This window comes from Carcharhinus amblyrhynchos, chromosome 3, assembly GCF_965287045.1.
Source record: "Carcharhinus amblyrhynchos chromosome 3, sCarAmb.v2.hapA, whole genome shotgun sequence".
Lineage (NCBI taxonomy): Eukaryota > Metazoa > Chordata > Chondrichthyes > Carcharhiniformes > Carcharhinidae > Carcharhinus > Carcharhinus amblyrhynchos.
In genome coordinates, this window is record NC_137326.1 from 11,735,853 (window position 1) to 11,748,952 (window position 13,100).

The following is a 13,100-nucleotide window of genomic DNA, read 5'->3' on the forward strand; positions in this document are numbered from 1 at the left end:
GTGGACAATTTGACAGACCAGCAAAGGACCATTGCCATTGGGTGGGAATTCTGCGGGAGTGGAAAATCCTGCCTTATCTATGCCCGCAGCCACATTAAAAACAACTCATGCTAATTGACATAACCACAGGGAGGGGCGGGGAAATAAAGATATTATTTGGCACCATTCTGGGCAGCAGAGTCCTGAAAAAGACAAATGTTAATAAATCAACAAGTGAGCAGAGACTAACCTTTCCCAATCACCTGGTCCATGTACGCGGTTAAACATTCACTCGGGATCAGAATATCTTTCACTTCTTCCAGCAGCTCTGGTCTCAGGTTCTGAGGCTTTATCTCTTTAGGGCTTAGCAGCGGGATCACGGCACAGTCGGCACTGCCTTTGTAACCCCGAAACATGACTCCACTTGAGCCAGACGAGGAGGTGAGGCCTGAGCAGAAAACAAAAGTACAATTTCTTTTTGAAAAAGGTACACTCCACTTCAGCATTTGAGAAGATTAAAGATAAATAAAGGCCTGGACACATTTTCAATAATTGCCAGGACAATTCTTGGTAATTCTGCCAGATAGCTTCCTTCTTATTCGTGGGATGTGGGCATCGTTGGCCAGGCCAGCATTTATTGCCCATCCCTAATTGCCCTTTGAGCTAGTGGCTCACTAGGTCATTTCAGAGGGCAGTTAAGAGTCAACAGCATTGCTTTGGCTCTTGAGTCACATGTAGACTGGGTAAGGACGGCAGATTTCCTTCCCTAAAGGACATTAGCAAGCCAGATGGGTGTTTCCAATAATTGGCAATTGGCAATTGACAATTGGGGTGGCATGGTGGCACAATGGCCATCACTGCTGCCTCACAACACCACAGACAATTCCCAGCTTGGGTCACTGTCTGTGCACAGTCTCCCCATGTCTGCGTGGGTTTCCTCTGGGTGCTCCGGTTTCCTCCCACAGTCCAAAAGACGTGCTGATTAGGTACATTGGCCATGCTACATTCTCCCTCAGTGTACCCAAACAAGCGCTGGAGTATGGCAACTAGGGGATTTTCACAGTAACTTCACTGTAGTGTTAAGGTAAGCCTACTTGAGACACTAACACAATTACTCCCACAAAACTCATCTCTAAAATTCGTGGCCTGGGCCTCGGCACCTCCCTCTGTGACTGGATCCTGAACTTCCTAACTCACAGACCTCAATCAGTAAAGATAGGCAACAGCACCTCCTCCACGATCATCCTCAACACCGGTGCCCCACAAGGCTGTGTTCTCAGCTCCTCACTATATTCTTTATACATCTATGACTGTGTGGCCAAATTCCCCTCCAATCCAATTTTCAAGTTTGCTGACAATACCACCATAGTGGGTTGGATCTCAAACAACAACGAGACAGAGTATGGAACGAGAATTTGGTGAACTGGTGCAGTAACGATAATCTCTCTCTCAACGTCAACAAAACGACGGAGATTGTCATCGACTTCGGAAAGTGTAAAGGAGAACATGCCCAAGTCTACATCAACAGGGCCAAGTAGAAATGGTCGAGAGCTTCAAGATTTTAAGTGTCCAGATCACCAACAACCTGTCCTGGTCCCCCACCATGCTGACACTATAGTTAAGAAAGCCTACCAACACTTCTACTTTCTCAAGACACTAAGGAAATTTGGCACAACTCTCACTAACTTTTACAGATGCCCCACAGAAAGCATTCTTTCCAGTTGTATCACAGCTTGGTATGGCTCCTGCTCTGCCCAAGACTGCATGAAACTACAAAGTGTTGTGAATGTAGCCCAATCCATCACTCCAACCAGTCTCCCATCCATTGACTCTGTCCACACCTCATGCAGCCTCGGTAAAGCAGCCAGCATAATAATTAAGGACCCCACGCCGTCCGGACACTCTCTCTTCCACCTTCTTCCATCGGGAAAAAGATACAAAAGTCTGAGGTCATGTACCAAATGACTCAAGAACAACGTCTTCCCTATTGCCGTCAGACATTTGAATGGACCTACCTCACATTAAGTTGATCATAGTAGCTATGGTTATAACACTACATTCTGTACTGTCTCCTTTCCTTCTCTATGAATGGTATGCTTTGTATAGCACGCAAGCAGCAATATTTTCATTGTATACTAATCATGTGACAATAATAAATCGAAGCAAATCAAATCACTGCTCCATTCTGCATTTGTGAATTTTCATGTGAACAAAAAGGCTTGCATTTACGTAGCACCTTTCACGAACCTATTGGGCAGCATTTTCCACATGCCATCACGCCGTGTTGCGTGGCAACAGAGATGGTCTGCCTCTGATCCTGCTGCTTTCAAGGGTTTCCCATTCTACACAGCCACCCCTCACCCACCACCGAGAAACCCAGGCAGGGGTTCGTTGTCGGCAGGACAGGAAGATCCCACTGATGATCTTCCTGTTGTGGTGATTCGGTTGAGAGATGATCCTTCTCTTCTCTGTAACAGTGCCATGGGAAGATAAGAGTGCGCAAACTAAAACTGGAAGGGAATATTCAATGGAATGCAAAACATTCCTGTTCCATGCTGGCTCCAGTTGTTATTAAAAAAAATCATTCTCTGTGAATTTTCCATAGGGGCTGACGTAAGAACGGAAAAATAGCTCATTACAGCAAAAATATTCTTCACTTTCAACAAATACATTAGTTATAGTCCATCAGAAATATCATTCAAGCAAAAAAGATAGTTAAGTCTAGATATGGAGGTGTTCCTGGTATCTACGTACATCTTTGAAATGTTTTGAGCAGGTACATAGAGACCATGGAATCCCTACTGTGCAGAAGGAAGCCATTCAGCCCATCAAGTCTGCACTGACCACATTCCCACCCAAACCCTATCCCCTTTACCTAATGTATTTACCCTGCTAAGCTCCCGACTCTATGGGGCAATTTAGCACAGCCAATCAACCTCACCCCAATATCTTTGAACTGTGGAAGGCAGCCAAAGCACCCAGAGGAATCCCATGCAGACACGGGGAGAATGTGCAAACTCCACATGGATAGTGATCCGAGGCCGGAAATGAACCTGGTTCCCTGGCACTGCGAGGCAGGAGTGCTAACCGTTGTGCCACCGTGCTGCCACATACAGGAATGGTCAGGGAAATTGTTGAAATGTGGGCCTTTATATCAAGAATGGAAGACAGCAGAGGTCACCCTACAGCTATACAAAACCCTGGTTAGAGCACATCTGTTTAGGGTGGCCCAGTGGTTAGCACTGCTGCCTCACAGTGCCAGGGGCCCGGATTCAATTCCCGACTTGGGTCAGTGTCTGTCTGGAGTCTGCACATTCTTCCCGTGTTTGCATGGGTTTCCTCCCACAATCTGAGAGGTGTGCTGGTTAATAAGAACATAAGAACCAGGAACAGGAGTAGGCCATCTGGCCCCTCGAGCCTGTTCCGCCATTCAATAAGATCATGGCTGATCTTTTTATGGACTCAGCTCCACTTATGCACCCGCTAAACAATAACCCTTAAAAAATGTTTCAATCCTTGCCTTTAAAACATTCAATGAGGTAGCCTCAACTGCTTCACTGGGCAGGGAATTCCACAGATTCACAACCCTTTGTGTGAAGGGGTTCCTCCTCAACTCAATTCTAAATCTGCTCCCCCTTATTTTGAGGCTATGCCACCTAGTTCTAGTTTCATAAAAACATAAGAACATAAGAAATAGGAGCAGGAGTAGGCCATCTAGCCCTTCGAGCCTGCCCCGCCATTCAATAAGATCATGGCTGATCTGTCGTGGCTCAGTTCCACTTTCCCGCCCTCTCCCCATAACCCTTAATCCCCTCTCTTATCAAAAACCTATCAACCCACATCTTAAAAATATTTAGTGAGGCAGCCTCCACCACTTCAACGGGCAGAGAATTCCAGAGATTCACCACCCTTTGAGTGAAGAAGTTCCTCCTCAACTCCGTTCTAAACCGCCCCCCCCCCCCACCTTTATCTTGAGGCTGTGCCCCCTAGTCCTACTGTCCTTTCTGAGCGGGAAGAGTCTCTCCACCTCTATCCTATCCATCCCATTCATCATCTTATACGTCTCAATGAGATCTCCCCTCATTCTTCTAAACTCTAACGAGTACAAGCCTAGTTTATTCAGCATCTCCTCACAGCTCAACCCCCTCAACTCCGGTATCAGCCTAGTAAACCTCCTCTGCACTCCCTCCAAGGCCAAAATATCCTTGCGTAAGTGCGGCAACCAAAACTGCACACAGTACTCCAGCTGCGGCCTCACCAATGCCCTATACAGCTGCAGCAAGACCTCCCTACTTTTATATTCAATCCCCCTCGCTATGAAGGCCAGTATCCCATTCGCCTTCCTGACCACCTGCTGCACCTGCAGGCCCGTCAATGGAAACATCTTCCCTGCTTCTATCTTGTCTATTCCCTTCATAATCTTATATATTTCTATAAGACCTCCCTTCATTCTTCTGAATTCCAATGAGTATAGCCCCTGTCTACTCGGTCTCTCCTCATAAGCCAACCCTCTCACCTCCGGAATCAACCTAGTGAATCTCCTCTGCACCCCCTGCAGTGCCAGCATATCCTTTCTCAAATAGCGATACCGAAATTGTACACAGTACTCCAGGTGTGGCCTCACCAGCACCTTATACAGCTGCAACATAACCTTGCTGTTTTTAAACTCCATTCTTCTAGCAATGAGGGATAAAATTCCATTTGCCTTCTTAATGACCTGCTGCATCTACAAACCAACTCCTTGAGATTCCTGCACAAGAACACCCAGGTCCCTCTGCACAGCAGAATGCTGCAATTTTTTACTATTTAAATAATAGTTCATTTTGCTGTTATTCCTATCAAAATGGATGACCTCACATTTACCAACATTGTACTCCATCTGCCAGGTCCTCGCCCACTCATTTAGACTGTCTATATCCCTTTGCTTACTTTCAGCATCCTCTGCACACTTTGCTCCACCACCCATCTTAGTGTCATCTACGAATTTTGACATACAACACTTGGTTCCCAACTCCAAATCATTTATGTAAATCGTAAAAAACGGCGGTGCCAACACTGATCCCTCAGGCACACCACTAGTCACTAATAACCAACCAGAAAAACACCCATTTACCTCCACTCCTTGCTTTCTGTTAGTTAACCAATCCTCTATCCATGCTAATACATTACCCGTAACACCGCGCACCTTTATCTAATGTAGTAGTCTTTAGTGCAGCAACTTATCAAATGCCTTCTGGAAGTCCAGATACACCACATCCACAGGTTCCCCATTGTCCGCTGCACATGTAATGTTCTCAAAGAATTCCACCAAATTAGTCAAACATGACCCTTCCCTTCATGAACCCATGCTGCGTTTTACCAATGGGACAATTTATATCCAGATGTCTCGCTATTTCTTCCTTGATGATAGATTCAAGCATTTTCCCTACTACAGAAATTAAACTAACAGGCCTATAGTTACCTCTCTTTCGTCAACCTCCCTTTTTAAACAGTGGCATCACATTTGCTGTTTTCCAATATATGGGAACCACCCCACAGACTGTTTAGGTGCATTGGCTGTGCTAAATTCTCCCTCAGTGTACCTACACAGGTACACTGGAGTATGGAGTCGCCGGAGTATGGCGACTAGAGGATTTTCAGTCACTTCATTGCAGTGTTAAAGTAAGCCTGCTTGTGCCACTAATAAATGAACTTTAAACTTAAATCTGGATTATGGAAAGCCTAGGCATCACAGTTTAGGAAGGATATAATGGCCCTGTAGGGAGTGGAGGTGTTACCAGAATGATGCAAGAATGCAAGAGTTAAATGTTGAGGACACACTGCATCAAGTAGTGTGTGACTTCTTGAAACTGAGAGTGGGGGTTTTTAGCCCTTCTGACCGGTGGGATCTTCCCATCCCACCAATGGTGACCCCCCCCCACCATGGTGAGTTCCACAGCTGCACTGGCAGGACTATAAGATCTTGCCACCAGGTAATGGCAAGAGTCGGGGGGTGGTGTGTGTGTGTATGGAGTCCTGGCCTGAGACGTTTAAGGGGTGTTTCGGGCAAACTTTTCAAGATACCGAGGGGAATTGAAAAAGGGTAGAAAGAGAGAAACTATTTCCTCTAGTTGGGGAGTGAGCAAGTGTTGGGACATAGTCTAAATACTAGAACCAGAGCCTTAAGGAGTGAAATTAGGAAAGATTTCTACATGGAACAGGTGGTAGAATGTTATAACTCTCTATCGCTGATGCTAGATCGATTTTGAGTTTATAATGGTGAGCGCAACACATCATAGTGACCTGGATTTCCTCCGGGCACTCCGGTTTCCTGCCACAATCCAAAAACGTACGGGTGGCCATGCTAAATTGCTGCTTAGTGTCAGGGGGATTAGCAGGGTTAGTACATGAGGTTGCAGGGATAGGGCCTGGGTGGGATTGCTGTCAGTGCAGGTTAAATAGGCCTCCTTCTGCACTGTAGAGATTCAGTGGTTCTACGGGGCTGCGACAAAGGGTTATCTAATCTCGAAACGTTGGCTCCATTCTCTCTCCGCAGAGGCCGGCAGACTTGCCGAGGATTTTCCAGCATTTTCCGTTGTGCCTTAAATTTATTTAGGTTGGACACTTTTGGTAAAGAGCAGCTCTGTCTTGACAAATGAGTCCGCCTCGCTCTCAGGAAGGAATTTTAAAATCAAAGTGCAGATTAAAAACTTATGTCATGGGTTTAGAAAATGACTTAGTTCCTGGGACTTACGAGAATTCCTGTAGTCGCTGGGGGCTGGTGGTACGCTGTTCAGAGTTATCATATTCACTGAAGCTTCCAAACGGTTCAGTAAATCCGCATGTTCTGAAAAACAAGATATATCATTTTTGTCAGCTGGCTTAAGGCACCAAATTAAACCGTTCATTGAACCAAACACAACGCATCGTAATGAAATAATGGAAGTAAGCAAGGGTTACGTGTATATCAAGGGGCGATTGATTTTCTGTGAATGGGAATGATATCTTGCACCCACTGTGTGCTGAAAATCCTTGAATGTCACAAAAAAGCTACTGACTGAATTGGATCCAAGGAGACCAGGGCCATAATTCAGGGGGTGGTGAGTGAATGCTGTCGGTGGTGGTGGAAGCGAACTCGCTGGGGTCTTTTAAAAGGCTTCTGGATGAGTATATGGGATCTAATGGGATTGGGGGTTATAGATAGGTCTATGGCTTAGTAGGTATAGATGTGATTGGCGCAACTTGTGGGCCTCCCAATGAAGCCAGCCATAACCAAGCAGCCAAGTTGTAGATCAGGGCAAAACGTGGGCTCATGTCAGGACATGAGAGCTGGGTTAAATTGTGCAAAACACCAAGGGTTGAGTAGAATCATAGAATCCCTACAATACAGGAGGATGCCATTTGGCCCATCGAGTCTGCACCAACTCTCCAAAAGAGTGTCCTACTCAGGCCCACCCCTCACCCTATCCCCATAATCACATACATTTACCATGTCTAATCCATCCAACCTACACACCCCTGGACAATAAGGGCCAAGTCACCTCGGCTAATCAACCTAACGTACACATCTTTGGGCACCAAGGGGCTATTTAGCATGGCCAAACCACCTAACCTGCACATCTTTGGACACTAAGGGACAATTTAGCATGGCCAATCCACCTAAACAGCATATCTTTAGACACTAAGGGGCAATTTAGCGCAGCCAATCCACCTAACCTGCATATCTTTGGACCGTGGGAAGAAACCGGAGCACCCAGAGGAAGCCCATGCAGACACGGGGAGAATGTGCAAACTCCACACAAACGGTGATCCAAGCCAGGAATCAAACCCAGGTCCTTGGCACTATGAGACAGCAATGCTAACCATCGTGCCACCTGTGGTTTAACTTCACAGATGCTTTCTAAAAAAAAAATTCATTCATGGAATGTGGGCACCATTGGCAGAGCCAGCATGTGTTGCCCATCCCTAATTGCCCGTCAATTGAGTAACTTGCTTGGCTGTTGCAGAGAGCGATTGAGAGGCGAACACACTGCAGTGGGGGTGTAGGCTCTGGAGTCACATGTAGGCCGGACTGGGTAAGGACAGCGGATTTCCTTCCCTAAAGGACATTACTGACACCAGCCGGGTGACGTCTCCAGGCTTTATGCCCATGTATATCCGTTCACATGCGCCTCGATTTAATAAGTGAACCCACTCATGGGAGCATAGCGCAGTGGCATTGTCACCAGACAAGTAATCCAGAGACTCAGGGTAATATTCTGGCGGCCTGGGTTTGAATCCCACCTTGGCAGATGGTGAAATCTGAATTCAGTAAAATCTAGAATTATAAGTCGATGGATCATCACGAAACCATTGTCAATTGTTATAAAAATCCATCTGGTTCATTAATGCCCTTTAGAGAAGGAAATCTACAGTCCTAAGTCAAAACCTTCTTGATACTGGAGAATAAGTTAAAGAATAAGATATTATTCAAGCGTTATACAAAAATCAGATATTGAGAAATTCTGAGTAGCCCCATATAGCCCCACTGTATAGGAAGGTGTCTACACATGTTAGAAATCAATTATAAATAAGTAGATGGTGGGGGAGGTAATGGCCGAATGGTATTATTTCTAGATTATTAATCCAGGAACTCAGCTAATGTTCTGGGAACCAGGGTTCAAATCCTGCCATGGCAAATGTTGGACTTTGAATTCAATAAAAAAAAAATCTGGAATTAAGAATCTACTTATGACCATGAAACCATTGTCAGAAAAGCCCATCTGGTGCACTAATGTCCTTTAGGGGTGGAAATCTGCCATCCTTACCTGGTCTGGCCTATATGTGACTCCAGAGCCACAGCAATGTGGTTGACTCTCAACATTCCCCAAGGCAAGAAATGCTGACCATCCAGTCTCACCCCACGTCCCGTGAATGAATAAAGAAAGGACCAAGCATTGCTTGACAATAATTAGGTCAACCCGAGATAAGAAGACATGATTTGAAGGGATCAGATGAAGGATTGAAGGAAACTATCTTTGTTGGCGTGTTATCCATGGTTCTAGGTGGAATTCCAAAAGATGAGCTGCCCTGTGACTGGCCGGAATTGTCACCACCACATGCCTTCAATCTGAGCAACCGAGAAAGCCAAGAGAAGTTCTTTTAGTCATTGTTAAGCTTTTTCCTTGTATTGTTAAACAAAACTTTGTTGTCTATCTTTTTAATATGATCTTTCCACCTTTTATTTGTTCATACATCTTTTGAATTTACTAAAGTGCTAGGCTCTGCCTGATGGTCCAGTCTATTGCGAACCAAATGATTTACAAGATCACTCGAAATGGGGAATTTATTGACTCCAGTCAAACGAGCTGTACCCTGTAAATTATCGTAACGCGGCTAACCGCGGAATGGGGTAATGGATGAGTCAGAGAAAAGGGGGAAAAGTAGCAAGCCGGGTTACCTTGACTTTTCTTCCTGTATATCACCAGCACGGCAATCAAAATCAGTAATGCCAGCAAGAAGACCACAGTGCCAATGATGATTCCCACAATTGTTTCGGAACCTTCCTCAACATGGATGACGTAACCAATGAAATACTCCACGTTATTCACCCAGAGCTGAAATAGGAAAAGAAGAATAAGAACAGAAAGAGTCACGAAAGAGAAATTTATGAAGGGCTAAGGAAATTTGGCATGTCAGCTACAACTCTCACCAATTTTTATAGATGCACCATGGAGAGCATTCTTTCTGGTTGTGCCACAGCTTGGTACGGATCGTGCTCTGCCCAAGACCGCATGAGACTACAAAAGGTCACGAACGATCCTTCACTCAAACCAGCCTCCCATCCACTGACTCTGTTTACACTTCCCGCTGTCTCAGAAAAGCAGCCAGCACAATCGAGGATCCCACACATGCTGGGCATACACTCTTCCACCATCTAGGGCGGCATGGTGGCACAGTGGTTAGTACTGCTGCCTTACAGTGCTAGGGACCCAGATTTGATTCCCAGCTTGGGTCACTGTCTGTGTGGAGTCTGCACATTCTCCCCATGTTTGCATGGGTTGGCTCCCACAGTCCAAATATGTGCGGGTTAGGTGGATTGGTCATGCTAAATTGCTCCTTAGTGTCAGGGGGACTAGCTAGGGTAAATGCATTGAGTTATGGGGATAGGGCCTAGTTGGGATTGTGGTTGGTGCAGACTCAATGGGTTGAATGGCCTCCTTCTGCACTGTAGGATTCAATGATTCCGTAGGGAATGAAATACAAAAATCTGAGGTCACATATCAGTTGACCCAAGAACAGCTTCTTCCTTGCTGTTATCAGACTTTCAAATGGACCTACCTTATATTAAGTTGATCTTTCTCTACATCCTAATTAAGACTGTAACACACTGTATTCTGCAATCTCTCCTTTCCATCAGTATGTACTTTATGAATGATATGCTTTGTCTTTATAGGAATACTTTTCATTGTGTACTAATACATGCGACAATAATAAATCAGATCAAATTATTCCACCCACTGCCCATGAATACTTCCAAGTCCCTGAACCGAAACACTGTGGAACAATCAGTCAAACAATGCAGCAGCAGTGTAAATATTAGGGTAGCTCAAACTTTTACATCGTAAAGAATGACGTGCATCGTACGTCCTGTAAATTGGGCCCAACTGGTCTCAGTTCCATGCAATTCTCCTCATACTCCCCTTCATCGACCAACGCATATTGCTTTCTTCCCCCAGTACTCACTCATCCCCTTAAATGTATCCATGGTCCTCACATCGGCCGTTCTTCATGGTCAAGAGTTCCATATTCTAACTGCCCCTCAGTTGCTATCAGGGAGATGAGCTCCAACCATCTGAATGCCCCCCACCCACCCCTCCACTCCCCCATCCTTGGGTTCTTCTCATATTCTCAAATTGGACCCCAAATATCAAAATGGAGGGATTGAATCTACTTATGGTCAATCAACATAGCTTTCTAGTTTTGCATCAATTTGGCCTATATTTTGATTCTAATGAACATAAATAACACTGCACTATTTGCATTCTTATGTCCTTCACATACATTTACTTTGAATTATGTGTACAGAGTCTCTACTGTACAGAAGAAGGCCATTAAATCTGTAAACTGCATCCCACTCAGGCCCTATTCCTGTAACCCCACACATTTACCCCGTTACTCCCACTTAATATAAGGTAGGTCCATTCAAAAATCTGATGGCAGCAGGGAAGAAGTTACTCTTGTGTTGATTGGAACGTGACTTTTGTATCTGTTTCCCAATGAACAATCATAGAATCCTACAGTGCAGAAGGAGGCCATTCAGCCCATTGAATCTGCTCTGACAACAATCTCACCCAGGCCATATCCCCATAACCCAATGTATTTACCCTAGCTGGTCCCCCTGACATTAAGTGGCAATTTAGCGTGGCCAAACCATCTGACCTACACATCTTTGGAGTGTGGGAGGAAACCGGAGCACCCGGAGGAAACCCACGCAGACATGGGGAGAATGTGCAAACTCCACACAGACAGTGACCCAAGGCCGGAATTAAATCGGGGTCCCTGGCATTGTGAGGCAGTAGTACTAGATTGTGTTAACCTGGTTAATGTACTGCTACCTTAGGAGGGTTTGGTCAAGAAATATCTTAGCCAAGAGGCAGGTGATTGGCTTGTTTCTAGAATCTAATGACTGTAATGACTATACAGCATCAGCCCACCCCTCTGACGTCCCATACTTGATCCCTAGTGAGTGGTAGTGAAAAGGGCTCTTCCTTGCTAGATCAATCATTGTCTTGTCAGCTTGAAACTGGCTTGTATCTCATGTGGAGACTAGAACATAAAACGTTACAGCACAGTACAGGCCCTTTGGCCCTCGATGTTGCGCCGACCAGTGGAACCAATCTAATGACCCTCTAACCTAAACTAGTCCAATATTACCCATATGCCTATCCAATGACCATTTGAATGCCCTTAAAGTTGGCGAGTCCACAACTGCTGCAGGTGGGGCATTCCACACACTTACTACCCCCTGAGTAAAGACTAGGTTTCAATTTAATTGGCTTTTTTGATGAGGAATAAAGTATCAAAAAAAAATTATCACATAGCCTAAGACTTTACAATCACCGTGAACCAAGAGGAGTAGAATCTCCTCAGGCTGAATGAGTTATTGTGGGTATACAGTGAATATTACAGGTATCTCAGTTGTACTGAGGCACCTCAGAGTGCAACATTTTCTATGTGGACAACCTTTAAAATAACTGTACCATTTGCAAGAGCATTGTAAAATGCCCGAAACATTTCCTTGACTGCACTGGCGCATCTCAGAATGTTACTGATGCGTGTAAAGAACCTTTTGATTTGATTTATTATTGTGACATTTGTCAGTATACAGTGAAAAGTATTGTCTCTTGAACACTGTACAGAAAAGGTATATCGTTCATAGAGAAGGAGAGAGTGCAGAATGTATTGTTAGAGTCATAGGTAGAGAAAGATCAACTTAATGTGAGCTGGGTCCATTCAAAAGTCTGACAGCAGCAGGGAAGAAGCTGTTCTTGAGTCGGTATTCTTGTATCTGAATAATATTGCTTTTTGTGTGATGGTCATTTTGGAATGCTAATGTTCTGACAGGTTTATGAATCAAGTATATTTTTTGGAAAGAAAAATCAGTTTATCGCTTATGGCTATGATCAAGCATCGGATCCAGCCCAAGATGGGCTGCAATGCCTTTTCCAGTCAGCTTGGATCCCGGGCAGACCATGGATTGGGTTCAATTGGAATTTGGTTTTTGGAGTAAGCAAGGAATGGATTTGGGTTTGCCCGGTCCAATCTGAGTAGTGGCTCTGTAACTTTAAGAATGGAGTAAATTGATTCTTTAAACAAAAAATTGTTTTTATCACTTCCTGGCCTTTTGGGTTGTGATGAAGAGCGGGATTTTACAACCTCGCTTGTCCCGAGATCGTAAGATCCTGCCCGAGGTCAACGGACCTTTCCACGTTCCGCCCTTCACCTGCTCCCATCCGTGGTGGGCAGGGCTGTAATATTCTGACCCAGGCATCAGATCAAGCCCAGGATGGGGCGCGATGCCTTATCTTGTCAGCTTGAATCTTGTTTATCTCTCTTGTGGGGGACCATGAATTGGGTTCAAATGGAATTTGGTTTTTGGG

At 45.0% G+C, this 13,100-nt stretch overlaps 1 protein-coding gene across 1 annotated transcript in view; it reads right to left on the reverse strand.

Moving 5' to 3' along the window:
- mst1rb (macrophage stimulating 1 receptor b) overlaps window positions 1-13,100 on the reverse strand; it is a 142,120-nt gene that overhangs the window by 17,376 nt on the left and 111,644 nt on the right. Inside the window, exons 13-15 of the mRNA XM_080181391.1 lie at window positions 9,398-9,554; window positions 6,713-6,805; window positions 230-427 (exon numbers count right to left, since the gene is read on the reverse strand). Of these exons, the coding sequence (XP_080037517.1) occupies window positions 230-427; window positions 6,713-6,805; window positions 9,398-9,554 (448 nt within the window). The remainder of the gene's footprint in view (window positions 1-229; window positions 428-6,712; window positions 6,806-9,397; window positions 9,555-13,100) is intronic.